The sequence below is a fragment of the Amyelois transitella genome, chromosome 9 (genome assembly GCF_032362555.1).
Source record: "Amyelois transitella isolate CPQ chromosome 9, ilAmyTran1.1, whole genome shotgun sequence".
NCBI lineage: Eukaryota > Metazoa > Arthropoda > Insecta > Lepidoptera > Pyralidae > Amyelois > Amyelois transitella.
The window spans coordinates 5,081,160-5,105,221 of record NC_083512.1 but is presented as its reverse complement, the minus strand read 5'-3'; the positions used below and the strand labels follow the sequence as shown (position 1 = coordinate 5,105,221).

General features: G+C 32.5%; 1 protein-coding gene across 1 annotated transcript in view; it reads right to left on the bottom strand.

The window, feature by feature from the left end:
• Window positions 1-15,354: 15,354 nt before the first annotated feature.
• The window catches only part of LOC106134644 (fasciclin-1), a 56,091-nt gene continuing 47,383 nt past the window's right edge, over window positions 15,355-24,062 (bottom strand). Inside the window, exons 5-13 of the mRNA XM_013334739.2 lie at window positions 23,387-23,483; window positions 23,119-23,296; window positions 22,595-22,755; window positions 20,192-20,349; window positions 20,018-20,108; window positions 18,952-19,172; window positions 18,475-18,637; window positions 17,837-17,984; window positions 15,355-17,665 (exon numbers count right to left, since the gene is read on the bottom strand). Of these exons, the coding sequence (XP_013190193.2) occupies window positions 17,460-17,665; window positions 17,837-17,984; window positions 18,475-18,637; window positions 18,952-19,172; window positions 20,018-20,108; window positions 20,192-20,349; window positions 22,595-22,755; window positions 23,119-23,296; window positions 23,387-23,483 (1,423 nt within the window). The 3' untranslated portion in view covers window positions 15,355-17,459. The remainder of the gene's footprint in view (window positions 17,666-17,836; window positions 17,985-18,474; window positions 18,638-18,951; window positions 19,173-20,017; window positions 20,109-20,191; window positions 20,350-22,594; window positions 22,756-23,118; window positions 23,297-23,386; window positions 23,484-24,062) is intronic.

Sequence of the window (24,062 nt, the reverse complement as noted above, 5' to 3'; positions counted from 1 at the left end):
CTGAAACACACACGTCTGTACTATACATATATTGTTGGAGCCTGGGAACGTTTAGCAAGAGCCTTGGATTTGCTGGACGTCTTCCAGTGGGGATTCAGTGTTGTTTGTTATAACAACGTTCAATATTAGTTATATTGGCTTTTTTTAAAACTACACTTTCGGTATTTGAATTTATTAACTTTGCGATTTCTCTGATTGTTCTATTTTATTGTGTTTAAAAATCAAAGTATTTCTGTATACTTATATGTTATAACATCGACGTGTTATACCTGTTTTCGGAGCAGTTGAAAATGAAAACTCAAATAAACAAAAGCCCGCAATTATAGATTCCCGCTAAAAGGATGGAATTAACGGAAGTGTATCAAATGTGAGAGATTAACCCATAAAGGTGCGAGTATTTTTGTAAATTTATTCACTGTATTCACATATATATTTTAAATTTTTGCTGCTGTTAAGTACTCTTTCCCAACATATAAATAAGGAGTACATTTTAATATTTTCTGGAGTACCTACTTAATTCGATTAGACCATTCAGGGCTGTAGAACCTTAATAGAAGAAAATAAAGGTAGGAATATATAGATATAAATGACCACATTTGTCAGCTCTCTTAACATGTTTTGGTTCGACTAGGTATTACATAAAATTTATATAAACAAGTTACACACTCTCATCTTTTGAAGGTTCCATAAAAACCTTTCAAAACTAAGAGAAAACATATTTATACATACATACGTTCGGTAATTATCTTGGAGTTTTAGTAAAAATTCAAAAGTACGTATACCGGAAATAATAAAAATTGTAACAGAACAACAAGAACAGACAACTGTAACATATTCTTCTTTTCAGCTGAAAAGCCATTTTGAACGTACTCCTATTCGGTAGGGTGACACACGGACACATTATGCAGCCTTCGCTCTGTGAATCCTTCGGGGGCGCTGTCTACCCTCGTCAGGGTCGTCACAACTCTAACTGCCTAGTTTCAAGTTTCGCGTACAAGATTCATATGCTAGGGGAAACTCATAATAGCACTTGCATTATTTACTATCCCATTATGTCACGGCAAATTCCTATTAGACGCTTACTTGACCTTAAGTTCTAAGGCTCTCTCGGGTCAAACTGTACTAAATAGTGCTTTGTAGGTACTGAGACTTCGATTTTTTTTTATCTTCGCGGCACCAGTGCGTATTGCTCGGAAAGGCCAATCCTACTTTGAAGTTTAATGTTTCGCTTTACCTACGAGTATGCTATACTAACTTTTTATTTTGCGGTGTTAAAAAAAGTAACGCTTGCAAAAACATATCATTGCTGATCATCCTATATTCCTCCCACAAAGGATTTATATTTTCCGATTGCATATTGTTTTTGATACAGTTTAAATATGTTGCTTGAACCTTGCCAGAAAACTGAAAACTTCTTGGCCAGTGCTGATATGATTTATTTTATTATTTATTTATTTAAATTTTTATTTAAATAACTCAACGTACACAAGCTTCTCAAATACAACATAAAATAATTTAAAAAAAAAAATATATAACTTAACTCTAAGCAGGTGTACGCCGCAGCAATTCAAAAAGGTCATAAGCTCAGCGGATTTCTTTGCTCGGGATAAGCAAAGCACTGGTTTTCAGCTATGACCCGGTTGACCGACTCGGTATTTCCACGCAACTACTAGGTTCTAAGAATCAACAGCACAGCTTTACGTACGTACAATCCTGTGTCAGTTACATATAAATATTCATATTTGTGCATATTATACGTAATATAAATAAACAGTAAATAGAAAATCATGTATATTAAAGATATAAATATCGTACATGAACTATGAACAATTGTGACGTAAGGTATTAAGTTAAATAATTGTGAAATACAAATATTATAATTATATGACAAAATCCGTTATCGACCAACCGTGCGGTATACCAGCCTTTTGCTTGGACAATAATGTGTCTTTCAGATGTTTTTTGAAAGAGTATTTGGAACGCAAATTTCTTATAGGTGGAGGGATATTGTTCCAGCACTTGGTTGCTAGATAACGGAAGCTGCCTGCAAATGCTGCTGTTCTATGGTAAAAGCCTGCTAATATTCCACGTGTCCTTCTAGTTCCATACCTTTCATGGAAAGCGGATATCCTTAACTTTGAAAATAGATAGGCGGGTTTTTTAAAATTTATCACGTCGAACAGGAGAGACGCCAAATGCAAGTGCCTCCTTGAAGTCATATTCAGTGTCAAGGCTGCATTCAAATATGGTGAGATATGGCTTCTAGGCGGAATCTTATAACAGAAGCGGCAGCATGCATATGAATGACTGAGTGCCTCAATTCAGGTTACTCGAGTGTAAAAATATTGAAATCATAAGTTAATAAGGTAAGCTTAAGTTGTGCAGTTTCCATGACTGGCATAAAACAATTGAGTACACAATTAACTAAACTACACTTGATGAGTCGCGCACTGCTATCCGTATTTTCTGAACTCTTGAACCGGAAAGTTTCAGACTCTACGTAAATGTTTCACGTAACTTGTTATAAATTCTGAAAACATTTAGTTTGTATAGTACCTTAATATATTGGCCAAACAAAATATGCTTATTGAGTTGTGAATAATGTAAATACTTTGGTTTACTTAGCCTACTTGAAATATATTTTGTGCAACAAACTGTGAGTTGGAATATATATAAGACCTTTATAAGTAGGTATACGACATAAATATTCACGAAGACTGTTGTAATTCTATTAATATATTCAAATTTGTTATCTCATGATATCTTGGTTTAATTTATTTACATAATCTGAAAGTAGGTCAAATAGAGAAATAGATTCTTAAATTTTTATCTAGTGTCAAAGCGAAGTCATACAATTAACATGGCGGTCAAGTAATTAGCACTATGAGCTATAATACACTGATGAAGATGAAAGTATTAAAAAAGAAAACTAATTTCCACCTATTTACTTACATGTTTGATAACTTCACACTTTATATACTTATATATTAAAAAAATAATAAGTATATTGAGTATATCTATCTATTTGAATATTTGATGTAATAATCTGGGGACACGGCAGTGCCCCCGCCAAGTCGAGCAAAAAAAGCGGCACGGCCGTACCATCCTTTTCTCGAAGCAATTCAGGCTATTTTCGACCCCCCTATAATTTTTAAATATTGACATAGATCACTTATGCCTGTGTATAAACTTTATATGAAAATAATTATGTCCATTTATTTTCTCTTCTAACAATAAGGAACGATACACGGTACAGTAATATATTTTTTCTAGATTCTTTATTTCTTATCGACTTTCCAAAGCAAAATATAGGTTCTAGATATATTAAAGAGAAAACAGAACATTTCTTCACTAACAAAGTTAGTGGGCTAGTTTTCCAATAGGCGGATAAAAATTATCTAAAAAGCGAAAAGTTTCCATTGGCAGTACATTTAATTTTGACGCTTTTGTGCTTTATATATCGAATATCATGTAGGCCTATTTAAAAATTCGCTTAAAGCATATTATAGGTTTTCAATTTCACCTAGTTGCACCGGGACACGTACAAAATTGGATAGTTGCTGAGTGAAACCATAACGTCCTTCTATCAGCTTGCGCAGCTGCTTGCTATATTTAGGGTTGCCAGGCAGACTAGGCTTTTTGATTCCCTGTCCGGCCAACGTTTGTGGTGTTCGGGGTTTGTTAGAGTTTCTATTTTGTAAATAAAGATTCACGCGCGTATTGCGCGCTTAATGGCGTACATTGCAGACGGCGAATTTTCGATCTAAGAAGACTTTCAAATGGAATAAGCTTTTACTGTCACCTTTTAGGCGACAAAAACAAGCATTTCGTTTGTCTCAAAAAACGAAAAATTCTCAACATTGCAATTAACAGCGTATACCTACACGTACATTTGCTTGTATCAGCATTTATACACGACGCGACTCTACTATTTAGTACACAACCATCAACCATCGCGAGCATTCTAAACAATCAATTATTTACTGTAAATATTAAGTGTCAATAATGTCAATCATTTTCTGTCAACCCAAGGTATGAATACTTTAAAAAGACTGTACAGTACAATGTTGAGTGTCCGGCCTTATCACCCAAGGCTACTCTCGCAGGGCTGTCCGGCCATAAGGCATGACAACCTGGCATCCCTAGTTGTATTAGAGGCTACACGAGATACTAGCTCCCGATGAAATCGCTGCAATGTGCAGTGAATGGCGCTAGTCTGTTCTTGTTGTCTTTGCTAATTGTGCAGCAAACATGGATGTGTGCTGTTACCATTTCGGACTCCGTATTGTTGGATGTTTCGAACTTTTATGATGATGTTAGTATAGCCATAAGGAAACATAATAAACATTTGAAAACATAAATAGATTTTAAATTCTACCTAGTTTCACTGGAACACGTACCAAATTGGATGATTACTAATTGTGCAACAAACAAAATGTGTGCTGTTACTACTTCACACTACGTTATAGTAAGCTGTCTCACTTTTCACTTTTACTAAGTAAGTAAAAGTCTACCACCAACATATTATTAGATAGTAAACGACCGATGTCTGTGGATTATCGATTAAGAGTATCAAACGCTAAAAATATAAATTTTAGAATTTGTGTCCTTGTATGTTTGTACTCACATAACGCGAAAACTATTGCTACTACGAGTATGTATTTGGCTTGACTTATTGAGATTATCAGTGAAATTTCAGGGCGAATGAAGTCGCGGGCAACAGCTAGTATCTCCCAAAACAAAATGTTTAGGTGTTAAATCGAGAGAACATTTCGTATGAGAGTGTTTTGTTTTACGTCAAATCGAAAAGGTACTGATTAACTTTGTTGAGTTTTAACACAGTGCTGATAGCGGACGTCTGCGTCATAACTATTTGCATACAACATTTAGTAAAAGATAAGTTAAGTACGTTACGATTTGTCTTTATACATATACATATATCACGATTCTAACCTTTAAGGGATTGAAAGAGACAAAAGACTAGAAAGGGTTCGGACGCCAAGTGCACATTGTGATTCAGTAGTAAAAAAAGTAAAAATGAAGCTCAAGTTTAGAATCCTTTCCTTGGACTAACTTTAACAATGTATGCAGAAAGGGAAATGCAGCTTGTACACACTATATTTAAAACATTTAAGTATTTCGTGGTGTAAAATCCTGTACTAAAATCATGTAAGTAACTAAATAATCACATCAGCTCATTGAATTTTTTTGACAGATATAATAGAATACCTACTTATCGTTCTGGAATAATGTGAATTTACTGCTAAGTACATAAGCCCTCTAACACCGTTTAAATTCACGATTGCCAGCAACAGATGGGTTCGGGAACGTGTGAATTGGGCACTTGGAATAACTAATTGGTGAAACGGTGCAACAATTCGATTAACAGAGTTTACGTTAACTGGAAATGCAATCAATTATGGTGTTCGGGGGATTAGTTCACATTATTCGTTTTAAGTACTAAACGGGTACAAAATTTATTTGGGTATATTTCTTTTTATAGTATATACGATAAATAGAGATATGCACACAAAAAAAAACAAAAAAGAACATTCCTAGCATAGGCAGTGGACTGATTTACTGAAGTTCTGAATGGACTTGCTATTTGAATAATTTTCGACTGTTTGACTTGAAATGACACTACAGTTTATAAAAATCTCTTTACCGATTTCCACATTATCTTATTCTATTTTCGATTAACCCTTATAGTATAACGTAACTCATATCCCAGGCTGAGCTGGCCTGCCCGCAGATTCAATTACCGAAGAAATAAAAAGCTAACAAGCTCAATGTTGTTTACTTCCACGCAAATTCATCTATAACGAAGTTTGCTCTAACCTCCTCGAAACCACTATAGAAAAATGCTAAGCATCCGCCGCAAAGAGCGTTAGTTTCAAGGTGGTTTCGATATTATTAACTATAATGCATATGTACACTTTGTGCTGGAATTTGCCGTGATATCATTAAAGATATAAATATATAAAATATATACCTACTCTAAATATATATTAATGTTTAGTATAGTATTAGTTATTCGTTACACGCATTTGGATGAAACTACAGTAATATCATAAATGCCTAAAATTTACATTTATATTATATTTAAATTTATTTATATACGGGTTGATAGTAGTAGGTTAGTATGAATGTAATAATCAAATCACATTTAAGATTGATTGTGCATCAGCACAAATTAAACACAGTAATCTGATATTCTACATATGTCAATGAAAAACAAATTTTCCCGAATTTTTTATCTAAATATAATCCAGGAAACAGCTAGTTTGTTTTTATAAAATTCTTTCTGAGTTGAACAAGTCATAGGAATTTGCGAATTCGAATTAAATTTGTAACATCCCGCTGTCGGGCACTCGGACTGAATTTGTTTTCAGGAATACGGAACGTTAACTTTTAGCCTCGCTAACTTTGGAACGGTGAGAAAAGTGATAATTCATGCTTGCCCCGAGTTTTACCTAATGGAATTTTTTTAATGCGATTTCGAAGGATTTGTTGCACCATTTTCGGATAAATAACAGTTAGGTAGGAAGGATACAAATACAAAGCACAGTTGAAAAGTTAGAAAAAAATCTATTTATAGATAGTAAATAATTAACTACACTAAACAAGTTTCCAGTGTTTTTGTTGCTTGTACTTCCCGGCCGTGTTAGCCAAATCGCCTATCGATATTTCACTATTATAAAAGGAGTGTTGGTTGTTTTTGCACGTAGATTGACGTTTATGTTAGTAAAAGGCATTTTAATATATGACGATAGACGATACGTATGAATATGCAAATGGGTTCGCTGTGCCAGCGGCGGTGTGCGGTGTTCGAACGATAAATTAAATTCTGTGAAAATACCTGAAAAAAGAGATGGCCTCCGGACAGAGCGGCGTTGAAGTGCGTCATGTAAAATGAACGTAATTTCATTATTTAAGATTTTTATTTGATGAAATGATAACAACTTTTTTACATCTATCGAGCTACTACTTATCGTCAAAGGTACAATAATAACACTCAAAAGGACTATAATTTATGAATGAGAACCCACCTCTTAAAGTAAAAGGAATTCCATTTTGTTATGTTGGTAGGTAGGTTTTACTCTTCTAATGCAATATTTAATGCAGTGATTTGATTTGTTTTTTATTATGATAAAAATTTATTAAAACTATACTATCCACCCAACTCAGTCATTTATAACCTATAATATAAAACCAATTAAAGATAATTTGCCTAGATGATTAAACACAAATTGTAATAACGAATAATTTTAAATAAAATTTCTGGTTTAAATCTGTACCACATTTTCACTGAATCTACATGAAAATCCACATAAAAGTTAATTGTAAATTGCATTGCTCATTTTTCGCTCGTAAAATCCAGTTCAGTAGTGTAAGTACCAAAGATGCTATGAAAACCAGATATTTTGCTTCAACGAAGAGAAAAATAGAAATGAATGGTCAAGTGCGTATTTTTCTCTTTTGTTTTGTATTGTCTGCTTGATGTTTTCTTTGCGAACGCTCACGGCTTGGACAGATACCTAGCTAAACGTCGACATATTGAGATAATATTCTAGGTAGAAGAGAGAAAGATGCAAGATATTAACATAATGGCCTTATACAACTGAATTTCTATTCATTCAGGATATTTTCACAGCATATTTAAACGATTGAAGTGAGTAGATTTCCATAAAAAACATTGCAAAAATTTTTATACAAATGTTTTTTTTTATTCTCGATCCTAATCGAATATTTCCTAAAGCAATAAACCTGTATTCACCTGTATAGTATACTAAGATAACACCGGCGGATATTTCTACGTTATGACAATAGCGGTCTCACTCTTAATTAAACATAAACATTCAACTGCAAATTATTAGAAATCTTCAAATTTCACCGAATAACTTCGTAAACCACATTTTTCCTATATCAATAGTACCAAACGTCGGTCAAAAAAGTATGAATTAATGGAAACCATTTCATCGAAAAACTTGTGCTCATCGGCCCGTAAAATTTCAGTTGCGTACCTAATCTTTGAATTTCGATTACCATGATATTCTTTGAAATATTTTCTCCTGAACGATAAAAGAATACCCGCCCATTATTAAATACTTTTTTCTTTAGCTCTCTTCATATCCGCTGAATATTTGATGGAAACAATTAGTGATGCTTTTTTATTCCATTCCAATACCAGTATTGCGGTACACATGTTAAAGTAAGAATAGTAAGATCAACAATGTTTTATGGTTCTGTATTTCAAATAAAAAAAATCTACTCGGTTTTTTATCAACATCATGCACGAAAATATCAAATTTAATATTGAAAACAGAATTTAATTATCTTTTTTTATTTTAAATTCAGAAAAAAACTTTAGCTATATCCTTCTTTCCTCCTGGCTTTAGTCCCAGTTGTATCCTCACCACTCTGGAGAGGAGCCCTGGCCTTTAACCATGGATCCTGAATTGAGTCAGGTTTTCAGTCAACCTCAAAATGTACATAACTTCGAAAATAGTCACAGTTTATGGCCGAGGTTGGATTCGAACCTGTGCCTTTTTGCGCCACACGCATTATAACCTTACCTTTCCGATTCGACCACTGACACCCTACATTCGATCTACATTAGTTATATGCTTCAATATGAATAAAAAATCGAGACGTGCAAATCTCACTTTTTCTTAAGTTTACAAGGTATTATATTAAATTTTTATTGTATAACAAAAGTGATTTCAACTTCAAAATTATTAAAATTAAATTAAAAATTACATAAAATCAAAATAAGTAATAGAAACAAATATAACTAAGTATATTTTTTCAAGTATACCTTTTATTGAAGAAAGATGTCATAATGTCAATGTTAGTAATGGCTCTTCGAACGGACATTAGAGATATTTCAAAGTAAAAATATCAAGATAAAATTGGTAAGCTGACGCGGGAGTGAAAGCTGCGGTAAGCCGAAAACGCAAGAGCCGCTTCAGGTAGAGCTGGATGAAGAGGTGGGATAAAGAGTAGGCTACGAATTTTTCTTCTTTAATCTTCTTTAGTCTTGGTGGACTAACTATTGCCTACATTGTGAGTTATGTGTATGAGTGAGAAAGCTAACCAATGCTTTTACGATGAGGAAAATCAACGTAAGGAAAGCGACCTGTAATTTTCTTAGAATCATAATTCCATCATTGAGCCACGAAAATAAACGTGCCCCTCGAGTCTTCTGACAGAGTTTTGGCTCTGTTATCCCGTAAGGGATAAAGACGAGATAGATAAGTGTGTGTTTTGATGCAGTGAATTCACTATAGTTGTAGGGGTAAACTTAACACATATAAATCCCTGATCCCTGGCTGCAAATTGGACATTATTTAATTTATGTTGAATCTGAAACTATTCAATTCATCTGTAAGTCTGCCTTATCCAGAACTATACTCGTACCTATATGAGTAAGCAAAAACTGGATTCTCTTTTGTAATAATTCACGGAGTTTATCACAATAGGCAACTTTTCCTACAAAAACCGATGAAGTGTGAGTCGAATTAGCACACGAAGCGTTCCGTATCATTAATTACTTAGACCCTTTTTTCATCGAAATGGTTGGACTTAAAACCGAGGACGATGAAGTCCGAAAAAACTAAATCGGAAGGTGGACCCCAGATCCAAAAGCATTATGGTGAACAAAGAGAACATGAGAACCAGACCAGAGAGAGAGAGAGAGAGAGAGAGAGTAAATAATACTACCACATAATCAGCTGCGAGGTAAAAATGTACCATATTTTCACTAAAACATTTCACTTTACTGTGTATACACCTATGTTGCGATGAAGACAATCTTCTCAAACAATACATTATTAAAAAAGTCATCATACCAATGGATAATAGATACTTAATGGAAAGTAAGGCCTTCTTAAAACAGAACATATCTCATTTCTGTAATTGCGTTCAGGCGATAAAAAATAACAATTGGAAATTTAATTTGTATAAAGTTCAGATCTGTGGTGGCAAATAAGCATAAAGGAAAAGCGATATGCGTTTCCATTTGCATTATTTCCAAGTTTAATGAAACTTTGTGGAACAATGTTTTTCCGCGTTACTTGGTCGAAGTTAACTATAATCCAGATAGGCTGCATTATGTTTTTAGTTGTAATGATATTCGTTTTTTACTTCTACTTCAGAAAATACGAAATTATTTATATATGAAAAGAATCGACTTTTTAATTAGCAGTTTTATTCTTGTGAAATTTGTAAAGACATTTGACAGACTTGCAAGTTTAAATACTGCAAGTCCTATATTTTCTGGTAATGCTCACGGACGCAAAGAGACCCAGGCATAGTTCAGTCTTCGGATAAACCACCAAATGGAGTGTAAACGTTCAAAAGTTACTTCCGAAATTAGTTGGCAACATTAGAGATTACGTATCCCATATAGGTACGGTACGCTGCTAAAGTTTCTAACTCTAATGTGTAACTTTGCTTCGAGCCAGACAGGGACCTGTAGTTGTTTGATTCAGTATCTTTACCTCGATCAACTAAAAATGTCTCGAACTTTAAATTTTCAGTATGAGTATTTAAAAACGACCACTTTTTGCCTAGCTTCTGTAATTTCATCTTACTTACATCCACTATTGTTCAAAATTTCGAATGAAAACTAAGTTATTTAAAATAACATAATTTGATAATACCTGACCGAAGCTTTTTCCAAAATAATACACCAATAATTGCTTATGCCTCAAAAAATACACAATAACATAGATTTTATTTCGTGATGGTTTAAACACAGCTAGTTAATACCGAATAGGTATATTAAATCTTCATGTTGAGATTTTATCATGGATATTGCCAAATGTTCATGATTTATGCAGTGTTTTTATTTTCAATCGTATTTGAGTTGAACTCAGCACTCGCAAAAATAAAATAAAAATAACTAAAATGTTAACAAAATATCAAAAACCGCCCAAAACCAATTACAGACTATGAAATAGATTTTGATATCAGATAAATTTAAAGCTTTAAGTCAGAAGTCATAAATTCATAACCTGAGCGAAATTGACGTCGGAATAAATTAACCTACGTTACTTTTGGCAATATTTATTAATTTAGAGGCTATTATTCCATTTGATTGCGTGCTTTGTAGTCTAATTATAATTGCGCGAGGTTTCTCATATTAATTAAGTAGATAATGTTTGTATATATTACAGAATTTCGAGTAAGTACATTTGCGGGTTAATTGAATTTGGGCAAGATCAAGCCAAACTACTACCTAACTAAACACTAAATGTAATTAGGTTACTATCAGTTAAACGTTATGATAATTGTATCGAAATTCAAGATTATTATAATTTTTTTTTAAACAGCATAGATAAGCATTATATACCATGCCATTTACATACTGTCTTTTGCAGATTCTAAGCATCCAATGCTTATTTACGGGAATGAGAACTTGTCTCTCGCGAATTCTTTAAGCTGTCTGAATCTAGATAGATAGATAAGTAATAAGTTTTTTGTGAATCTGTAACACACAATATAAATGTGCATGCAGATATCACTCGGTCAGAGCGACTGCTGATTTTCAGTTTGCGTCCTTGAGTAAGTTCGTGTTAGTTACTCCGACCTCGTAGGATCTTCCCATGACGTTAGTAGTAAGAGCAGGTGATGACAAAATTTATGTTGGTTCCAATTAATTTTCGATCTGAACAAAATTTTCCTCTAATTTATATAAAAGTTATACATCGAGTGAATGCCATTAGAATACTGGCATATTACATAATATGGTGCAGATTCAAAGCCGCGACAATGGTCACGAGCGATCAAATCCCGGCGGTCGCTCGTTATCGCCGCTTGTGTTTGCAACGATTATATTTTCGGCCTCGTTGCCTACAATTTGTCCATAGATTTTCTATAAGCTTATCCAACATTATCACATGTAGACAAAAAAGTCTTCCTTCTTGATCCCTACATCTACTTCTTTCGTAGATTCATAAAATACGCTACGTACACCTACTTAAAAAAATTATCTCTATAGTCACTCAATTGGTCTATTTACGAACTTTGACAAGACTAGTCTTAGGTATCTTCTCTCTCATTCTGTCGGTTAGAAGTGAAAGAATTCAGGGTAGAAGAAAAAAATAAGTGCAACAAATGCATTTGATGTATGATGACATTTCTTTTAAAAAAGCAAGAAAAATTTGTCCCCAGCAGCATTCTGTTGTCATATTAATATCGCTCCAAGTGATGTGGCCTAGACACTGGTGTTCCGCAAGGCAGTATTCTTTCTCGTATTTTATTTTAATTACCTATCAGAAATAAGTAAAATATGAATTTTATCTTTTTATTAGAAATATTATTTTTATATCTTTTACCAATATTATTTTTATATGATTCTGATAAAATGGATAGTTGATTACAGATATCAGTAAATTTATCATACTTCATAATACATTTAATCCGATAATAACCTCTTGCCACCTGTCTATCTGTTTTTAACGTTGTCGTAAAGACAGAAAAAGATTATATTCTGTATCTATTTGTGTCATCTTTATTTTTTAACATATTTTTAGATAATTAGTATGTATCATACTTATGAAATGCATATTCTAACAAACCAAAAACATCGCACCTAATTTATTTTAACTATGTGTATCCGTGTATGGAGAAATAATATTATTTTTCAGTTCATTGCACTAAGAGATGGGGTCTTGCAACAAACTAAATACAGAAAACAAAAAGTATAATCATATTTATATAAAAACCTTCTAAAAGTTTCCATCTGAATCACTGAATAATAACGCAAATGAAATCAAGAAAACAAAACTTACCTTTTTAAATCTCGTTTACATTGCAAATTCTTACTTTCATTAATTTTCTTTGCAATCTATTTTCAGTTTTACGTTACGTTTAAATTTTCAATTCATTTGAACATGAACAACTTTTTGTAGACAGGATTTTTTGAAACGCCTCGATCCATTTTACTTCGTTCTTTTATGTTTTATTTAATTATTTTATTTTTTCGTTAGTGATATGCAAGGATTGACTTTTAAAGATATAAGATTTCTATTTAATAATTATAAGAATTAATAAATAATTGATTAATGTGTTAGGTACATTCTCATGTGTCAGGTACGCTTGTTTTTGACACCGGAGGTTCGGGGTTCGAATCCCGGTCAGGGCATGAGGAAAAAATAACTTTTTCTGATTGGCCTGGGTCTTGGATGTTTATCTATATGTATAATGGATGTTTATATGAAGTCTCATCGGTCAATCGGTTACATAGATTAAGTATTTTATAAAAATATCAACACCATTTTCTCGATAAAAGCTGAGCCTCCCATCCCTTTTATTTTTGTACAGACACTGAAGGGGAATGACGTAAAGTACATAACAACTTTGGAAAATAAATGAAGTGCGTTACATTACGGCTCAGAAGCGTCTATACTACCACTTTAGACCGAAGATAAATTGACTCTATATAAACTTTTATTTTTTTTCCGAGGAAGAGAAGCCGACGTAACAGCTTGCATTTATTTTGTAAAAGATTTAGCAGAGTATCCTAAGGATACCTTTTTAATATTTTGTGTCCTCAACGCGGCTCTGGAGAGCTTAGCCGGCTTAACTAACCAGCGGCTGACATTTTTTATCCTCCTGTCCAGCAGGGAATTAATTCTTTTTAGGTACTAACAAATATGCTTCTGGCCACAGAAAACCTAATTTATACAATCGGCATGTATCTAAGCATTTCGTTGAATCTCAATAACTAAGACTTTTTTTTAAACTTACATAGCTTTTTACTTCTTGCTTACTTTTGAACATGCACATATCCGGTACAGTATTTTGGATAGGTGATATTTATATGTAGACATAAGGTTAATGAGAATTTCTCTACAGTGTCTATATGATAATATTAAATGATAATGGCAGCTAGGGGACATCTCGTAAATGAGGCTGTACCCGTAAATGGCAAAGTATTTTGTGCTGACCCCAATAAAAGTACGTTTATGTAGGGTTATATAAATTTTGCGAATTTCATACTGAAACGCTATACAGCTGTTATATATAATATCAGGGAATCGTAACAAAACTCATATTTCGATAGTTTCAATTTCAGATATTTGAATTACGGTGTTTTTATAAACGATTTTCAGTTTCAGGTACCAACCAAATAAATTCTTTTTAAGCCTGTTCCATGAACTGCTCCTGTAAAATTTTCGAAGGCAAAGTGACAGAATTTTTTTAACCTTTCTAACGTCGATGGATATTTTTAGTTTTTTTTTTCAGCGGGGTATTTTACTGGGATAAAGTCAGACTAAATCGATGCTTTTTACAAACAAACAAGTGATTCAAGTTTAATGCAACCCAAAAAAAATCCTGTAGGTAAGGTAACATCATGGGCCACCTTCCACTTTCGCATTAATGGGTACCTGGTATACATAGATGTTCACTGCACAGTCATCAAGAAGATTACCAAACACAGCAAAGTGAAACAGAGATAAAGCTGTATAACGTAAAAAGAGCGTCGGCAGTTAAGAATCTAAACCGGGTGGGATGGCAAAAGTTAATTCCCAAGGCTATATTACTATTTCCTCTTTTCTGAATACATTAGTTTGATTGGTACCCAGTGTATCAGTCCAAAGGTACCCGAAACCGAGCTTTCAAGAAAAAACTAATGAATGTGGAATGAAGCGTAAGAAGTATTCAGGGATAGTGCAGATGTAGTCTTGGCGAGATTTCATCTTTGTAGGAACAAGAAGAATGAAATAAACGTTAGTTCTGTACTGTCGATGAATTGTGTTGTGGGGATCATGCGACCCTATCGGATTAGACAACCTCGAGCCAACCTTTGTTGCGCCATTTCAATTATTCCGTTAAAACAGAGTGCGTCTGAACTCTTCTTTAAGCCCATCATATACAATCCTTTAGGTATGTAATTGATATCATGGAAATGTCTTTTCATTTGTAAATATCAGTGTCCAATATTCCTAATAAAAAATAATATTTTCGACAATAGGGTCCATTTTTCAGTTGTTAGTAACAAAATTGAAATTTGAGCAAACCAACGATTGAGCAGATTGTCTGGTGGATATTGCATCCATACTTATATAATAGTTGTGAAAGTGTGTGTTTAATTGTCCGCCTTACACGTCACAACCACTAAATTGATCTCCATGAAATTTTACGTACATATAGTGTGGAGCACGAAGATGGATAAGGGTACTTTTCAGGTGGGCTTAAACTAGTAATGCTATATAACCACTTTACCATATTTTGCGCAACACCAGCACTAATAGCACTTCAGATTAGTAATGTTTCTCCAATGAGAGAAAAGGGATATTTCAATTGAAAAAATAAAAACAGTTGTTCAATTTTAAATACCTATATTTTATACATAAATTCTTCTTTAAACACTTACATAGTTCATCATAATTTTAACTAATTTGACATAGCTTCGAGATACAGCAAATTTCACGTGATTCCAATATCAAACTTAACCAAATATTTGGTACAATATTTGGTCTAAATAATATATATTGTCTTGGGTCATTCAATCTCACCATAATCATAACAATTTAGAAATTCTTTTCATTGTTGGTTTCAAATGTATCTAATTGAAAATGCTACTCTTAATGTACTTTACTACAATGGAATCTCATATAAATACTTAGTTGTTATTGGTATAGTAAAACCTTACATTAATATATTTCACCAGTTAAGATAACTTTGGCTTTAAAGTCGGATAAGTTACACTACATATACATGTTATATGTATAAAGCGACAGGATATATTATATAAAATGCGTTTAAAACTGCTTATACATAAATATATTACATCAGAAGAAGTTTTGGTTCCTAGTTGTACAAAGACTCCAAATATTGTATATAAGTACAAATGGATAAGTTTTAACAAACGAATTCGAGAATGTGTATAATAATATATCAAGACAGGTTTGATGCTGGTATACTTACTATCAAATTTTATTTGCTTTAAGTAGCATTAAAATGATAACAATATTTGTTATACTTTATTAGTTTCGAAGTGACGTTATCAGTCGCATCAATGTAGCAGCTATCAAAGAATATAATCACTTGATGAATATCACTCATAACTTACATAAATTATTTACACCAGCTTAGTAAATAAAGGAGAATCACAACTGCACCATTAATAATTAATAATTAATAATTAATCGTAAGCACATTCATTCCTATATACATTAAATGTCACTAAAATCTCCAATAATTTCTCCATACATATTAATGTATTGTATATATTGTAATACTTACTTCTTATAGGGATATTTCATTTTGAAAAATACTACTTTTAATTGGTGGTAGATATAAACAAGAGCACATTTAGCGCATCTGCATTGTACGCTTAAAGAAATTCTGTTGGATAAACTATTGAATTTTAGGATTAGTATATACCGAATCAGTTCTTGATACGGTAATTGAAAACGTGAAATCAAAGTCTGAAGTAAGAGGTACATAACATTAATAAATATTCAGTTATAAATATTTCAAGATTTAACATGGAATGTGTATAAGGTAGACTAAAATACTTTCGAGATTTTAACAGACAAGAACCTTTAAATAATTTTGTAGTTATAAGTACATATTTTTTTAATGAAAGAAGGCACAACGGACCAAATATTAAAATTGAATGACAATTCCAATAAAAACAGAACTAGGATAGAATTAAATTTTAAGAATGGTACAAAGGAGATATTTTTTTTATTATAGTATCTAAACAGCTCATTTTGCTTAAGATAAAATTGAAACATATCTTTAATGATATCATAATTATTGGAACTCTACAAGTTGATAAGAGCTCAAAGTATTCTACATGTCGGTTATAAATAAAATTGCATTGCTAAATTTTGTATTAATTTCCGTATTTTAAAACATGGCAGTGACGCATTATTTTAGAAAGGTATATTTGATCGTACTGATTACATATATTAAATTGATTTTTAACTTCATAAATACTTACACATAGAAAGTGAATACACTTAATCTGATGTTTTATCAGAAAATGCTCAAACTCGCCCATAATAACGCCATTCAAACAACACACAAACAGATTATGCCACTGCTTTTAGGGGCGTATAGTTTTCATTGAAACTTTAAACATTTTTAGCAGTCAAATCCATATTTCATACATTTAACCTAAACTGTATTGCCATTGATATTCTAAATACTTTACAAAAGAACTAACAACTGTCGAAATATTTATCAATACAAAATTATATCAAGCCGAATTATGACCACTGAGAATGTTAACGAAAAAACTATTTTTTTTAACTAATCAGTACATACAAAAAAAGAAATTATTTATCATAAGATCTGATCTAGTGGAACACCCATGCTTTGGTCACTACTTCCCATCAAATGTATCGCAGCCAACTAAAACCACACAATTTCCACAAACTGTAAATATTACAGTTTCAAATTTAGCAAATGAAAAATTGACTCAACAAATTGAACATTTAGTTTCCGAGAATTCTTGTAAAGATAAAAGAGAGGAGGAGTACCCAGAGAGCGTATGCGAAGTGAATATTGTCGGCGCTGCCCGTGGCCCTGATGTCTGCGTCTAGGACGAAGGGCTCATCTATAACGTGAATGATTCCATTGGTGCATTCGACGTCGGGTCTAAACACGTGGATCCAGTGGCCGTTCCATTCCACATAGTAGTCTGTTCGAAAAATAGATAATTAATTATTATTTATGATTACTCTACTCTAATTTCTGTATCTTTTCTCTATTTCTACTTGCTTCAATGTTTGAGTTCATTTAAATAATATATATAAAGAGGAATAATAAGGTCCCTAAGCCGACGATGTAAAAATAAATAAACAGAGCTTACTTTTATCGGATTCCTTCACACGCAGTCGAAGTGGGTCGCGCGAAGTCGGCAAGACGAACGGATGCGTTTCATTTGCAAGTAATTTCAAATCGGATACTGTGTAAGCCCGCTCAGCTCGGATAAGGTGCCTTTCAAGAATCTGCTTCGTCTGAAAGTACATGTTTAATTTTTTGGGTTGTAAATTAACATTCATAAAAGCCGTAAGATATTACGGCTTTTATGAATGTTTCAGCCCAAAGTTTGAGCTTCTAAGAATGGCTTCTTTCTAAACACTTATATTTTGTTATAGCAATATTATGTAACACATATTTATCTAGCTAGCTATTAACAGGTTTGACAAATTTAAAGCTTACTATTTGTCATTTGGCTGCTTTCAGAAAAGATATGAATTCGCTGTCCATCATTATAATCTTTATTTGTTATGAAAAAATAAATAAAACTGTGATTTTACTCTCGTAGATTGAAAGTGTGTCCGGCAAATAGTTCTTTACTGTTTTTTACGTAGTGAATAAGTATGACTTAGTTCATCTAAGTTGTATCCAAGTTCATGTAAGTTAATATCCAAAATAAACTATTTTAAAACTTAAATCATACAAATTAAAATATACAGAGCTAGCGTGTAATTCAGGTCTACTTACAAAGTAACCGAACTTCTCCTTAAAGAGAGCCTTGAATGCAGACGGATGTCTAATTTGGAACTTGAGCCAAGCGTGATCCCGGGGCACAAAGTACGTGTACCGATGTTCCATTTCATTCAGTTGGTGATTAAACATTTGCCGTTTGCCGAGGTTGTATGTAATGCTAAAATAATGATAAGTGTATTAATTCATGATTGAGAGTTCTATTTTCTGTGAGTTTCGTAGGTATGTTAAATGATTTTTTTTGAAAAATTAGGCATTATAAATTTTTGGAAGTACTTGCAGATTTAAAAGTTTACAAATACTTAATAGAATTGTTTTTTGTATGATGAATTTAAGAACCTTTATTAAAAGTTTTGAATTATTAATACTAAAATAATCTTTTTCTGGCAAACTTTATTTTAATTTCCGTTCAAGAATTATCAAATTATTCTGTGGTTGAAGTAAAACATTTTGAGAACAAGCTTTGAAACTTACTTAAGCATTGGGTCAGTCTTCATTTTCTCATAAACAGTCGTATATGGAACGCCAAGTACTCTATCAATGATATGGACAAAACCATTGGTAGCGGCGATATTGGGCTGGGTGACTGTGGCGTTGACACCGCCTCCTTCCACAGTCAACGTTTGGTTGTGACCGTGCAGTAGTACATTGAAGTAGAGGTACTTCCGAGGGGAAGCCGTCGGCGCTTGGTAAATCTAGAAGTAATTGATTGAAAATATTTCAGGTAAAAAACTAAAAAGGAAACTTAGCTTACCACTTAATTTTATTTCTTAAAGGCGGTGTTTGGTTATTGCTATTGTGACAATAAAAAAATTATTGATTTGATTGTAAAAATCCGGGAAATACTTTGACAAATTTGTAGGTAGATTGTTAATTGTGAATAAATGGAGTAGGTAGAGTCGACGAAATACAAAATATTTTCATACATATTTAAGTTTATACATTTTACTTGTAAAATCTGAATCTTAATATGTACCTACTTTTTAAAATAAATTCATTTACCAAAGAAAGTTAAACGTAATACATTTATCTATATAAATTGAAGGTACTAGTTCTAAATAACAAAGATACGACAATCATAAAAACAGGGAAGTGTCACAAAATATATAACACAAAATATCTATAACCTATCTTTAGAAAAAATAATTGGAAACACTAAATTAAGAAACTAAACGGACCATGCAACAACAATGATCACGCACTATCGAAATGGAAAACTAAAATGGGAACCAAAGAAGGGTGAAATGATGGTTGGTTCCATAAATCTAATAATCCACTTAACGTACACTTCCCGGACTCTGATTCCAAAAAGCAGCAATACCGGAGCGGAGAAATGGAATAAAATCCAATAGTGTTAATTACGAAATTCAATTACATGGAATATTAATACTTGTTATAGAAGTACAAGGTTGCAATTTTGAATTAAATTGCAATTCAGTTCCAAATGAGAATCAAATCTTATTAAACAAGATAAGTCAAAGCGTCTTAATTAAGTTGCACATGTTTGTATTAATATTTTTGGTAATAAAAATATATTTACCTGATTCATGTTGTTATGGATGATAGCATCCATAGGCAGTCTTTCCCGCACTAAGTGTAGATTTAATATGTCCCTAAGTTTTTGATGATTCCTAAAAAGTAATATATTATATATTATTAACTCAAATATTCTTCAAGGCTTTCAAAAAGTTTAGCTCACATTGGTAATGTTTACCTGATTATATTCTGCACACTAAGCTCTTTCCAAGCTTCATTAGATGGAGCGAATAGTGTTGTATCTTTGGCTAAAGTAAGTTCATTGAGAAAAGGATTATTAGGCCCTAAGTCCATTATTACTTCATAGAACTTGCAAAGAGGTCCGTCGTCCTTTTCCTGGAAAAAGAAAAATTCTATTATTATTCGGTTTGTACTCGATTTTTATTAGTTGTTTTTCTCATACTGTTGTTTATATTACCTATTTGGAGTAATATATTTTTCTTACCTTTATTATGCGATATTTCTGATTGCAAGTATTTTTAATTTTATTATTAATCAAGATAAAATATCCTTAAAATATCTTTAAATCTAAACTACATTATTTTGTTTCTACATTAAGGGAAAATTAGTAAAAGCTATTGGTATTTCTTGTCTATTAAATTCGATAGCCCTAAATGTACCTTAGCTTCGTCATATTCTAAAAAATCGGAAGGAAGAGAAATTATTACAAGAATGTTAAAAGTATTCATGATAATAACTTGATTCCATTTGGAAGATTTGATTCATTGATTTTTATTTATAAGTACTAAGCTCTAAATGTAATGTTAAAGTAAGTTTTATGAATTAACTTTCCAAACAGAACATAGTTTTATTAAAAGATAAGCCAATATTTAGGAGAAACTACATGCCAAATGGGTGATACTTACAATCCCCTAAGTTGCCAATGTCATGCAGGATCCACGTCAGGGGAACAGCACAAACATACGAAAAGTGTAGCAAACATATCAATATCATACATAGAAGAAATAATTATTATATAAGTACCTACTTAGGAAATTGGCCAATCATGGGAGTAATTAAAAACGCATTCGGCTTTCTTTACTAACTACTGTATTATTTCAAGAATAGGGGTACATAAGTACACAGAATCTAAATATTTATTTAAAATTTCAGTGGGGGACATTGCCATATTGGAACATAACATAAATCCTATATTTTGGAAACTTTTAGTTGAACACTTCACTTCCTTGGTACAGATTGAATGGTCACAAGTTTAAAAGATTAAAAGACTGTAACCATCTAACCTGTATAAATAAGATAGTTAAAATGCTTAATTCTGCATAAAAATTAACTGCGTCTAAATATAATTTTTGACGACACATACGACTCAAATCATCAAATTTCAAGCACCGCTCAAATAGTCTAAAAGAAATAAGGATTTGAGTTATGTTCTATATTGATCTATAAAAACTTACATGTCATTCAAAATTTGTGGTGCAAAATAAATAATTCGATATGTTATTAGAACTGGTTTAAATACCGCGATATGCACCAACAATGCTCTAATTGGAACTAAAAACCTTCTAATTTTAATGAGAACAAAACTATCTTATTGACAAGTAACGACGGATGGCACAATGGACAAAAGTAAAACGTGCTTCAATCGTAATCAACAGACTTTAAAAAATGTAAAAGAAACAGAAGAGTCTTTAAAGGAGCCAACAGTACACTGAAAAGGATTTAAAGTTACTAAAAAAACAAGGCGCTTTATTTTACCTTCATAGCCTGGTTTCCGCAAATGGAGCGAAAAGTCAATAGCATTCAAGAGTTTATCATTCAGAACATTCAAAGTTAAAGTCATTCATGAATAAAATCTGCGATTAAGGAAGATTTATTGTAGATTTTGAATAGATTGCAAGATGTTCGATTCGATGTAAAATTCATCTACTATTGTAATAGTGTTAAATCTGCCGCGCTTTTTCTAGGTTATTTGAGATAAAAGTAAATTAGCAATATTTGAATCTCAATTGTTTGAAAACTTGTACGTATATGTATACTTGCACATGTTATGAAATGTTTTGATTTGAAATTGGGAACCTTCTAGTTAAAGCGCAGCGATACTACATATTAATGAGGTTAATAATAATCATAAAGCCATGAATTATTTCACTATGATTTTTATTTCATAAGAAATTTATTAATTGCTCTGTAAGTAACTTAAGCTAAATATTTGCATGCCGGGAATAGTCAAATATGTGTTACTGATGGAAATAATTATATCTACTGTGCTAAGCACAAAGGCAAAAGGCAAATTAAAATCTTTGTCTTTTGATTTGACTTTGGAAACGAAAAAAGTCCGGAAAATTTGGCACACGGTCTATGCCACCAACATTTGACATACCTACTTATATCAAACAATCATCTTCAATCCAAAAAATGTTAAAGCTATTAACATATAATTTTTTTTAACCCCGTTACTTTTTACCAAGTTTTGAAGCTACCAGTAGGAAGACTGGCGAGTAACAACTAGGTAAATTCATTTGTCACTTTTACCGATCATAAGTACTATAGATACCGAATCAATCTAAACCCCATTACGACGTCTGGTAAGTTTATCATTTTGATGTTTATTGAAGCCTACCTTGAGGAAATCGATGACAGATGTATCGACCACCATCAGAGGGCGCTGGATGAGGTGGACCACTCCATTCTTGACGGGAATGTTAGCCTTCACGATATCAGCAAGTACAACACCTCGGCTGTGCTTAGCATCGCCTGCTACAGTATTAGATTTCACGTACGCTGTAAAGAAAATTTGTTTGATCAAAAAAAAACAAAGATTTTTAATACCTATCCAATTTATTGATCGAATCCTTGACTTTTGAAAAAAATTGGTTATCCCCTTAAAAAATTGAATAATTTTAAATCCAAAACTCGATTTTTATAGTTCCCATAAACACTTTCTAGGACTTATCTGTTGTTAGTATTTTGTTCTAGGTCTTATCTGTTGTTTATATTTTGTGAAAGGATCAGCTGTTATATTATTAGTAGTACTTACACTTACTTTGTTTGATAACATTAAAACTAAATATTATACTCGCAATATCGCCTTTGTTGACTTAGGACAACTCATAATATTATAACTAGTTTTATATTAATACTCACTGATTTCCTCATTTCCATTCATAGCTGTGCTGAAGGATATGATTACTTTGACGTTATCGCTGAAAGCTAACGTTTCATACTCTTTATCGTCGTGCGTCGCTTTTGTAAAGAGCACGTGTCTAGGTATTACATGGCCATCAATTACTTTACCATCTATGAGGTCCGATCTTGTCGTAGGCTGAAAAAATAAATTATTAAAAATAAATTAATAAAATTATTGTGTTCATATAACGCTACTTACACTGAATTCAACATATTTCTTAAGTACCTTAAAACCTTCGTCGACGGGAATAAAGAAAGTGTTCCTGCCATCGGCATTAAACACTTCTTTCTTTTGAAGCTGATTCATTTTTTGGCGGAAAGACCTGCGGAACGATTGCAGCGTTGTTAAAACACAGACATATTTAAAAATGATTAATATTAAAACAAAAAAAAAACAAATTTATATTTTATTCACAAACCCAACATCAGTATAAATAAATTTTTAAAGTACGTGATAATGATATATGTGTATGATAAACAAAATGTATTTAGACTGTTAAATTTACAATTTATTTCCCCAAAACTAAATACCACTATGTCACTGTCTGTATCTTGCTAAAAGATATGACTCGTGTAATATAAAAATATGAAAGGAGGAACGCAAAACAAAGATTTCTCTCAACTGTTGTGCGAGCAGCTTTGGAAAACCTAATTTGCACTGCGTCCGTTTTTATTCATACCGCGGCAATTCGGAATCAGAGACTGCGGGGAACAAAAGTGCGCAAAACAGCGGCATTATATGCAACATTGCACCCGTTAATTACTTTCTCGCGTGTTTCAATTACACCGAACAACCGGAGTTGCCCTTGCGCCGAACTTTTACACTAACTGAATAATGGTGTTGTTGAGCAGTAACTACAATTTGTTACCATAAACTCGAATGCTAACTCCATGTTTTCACG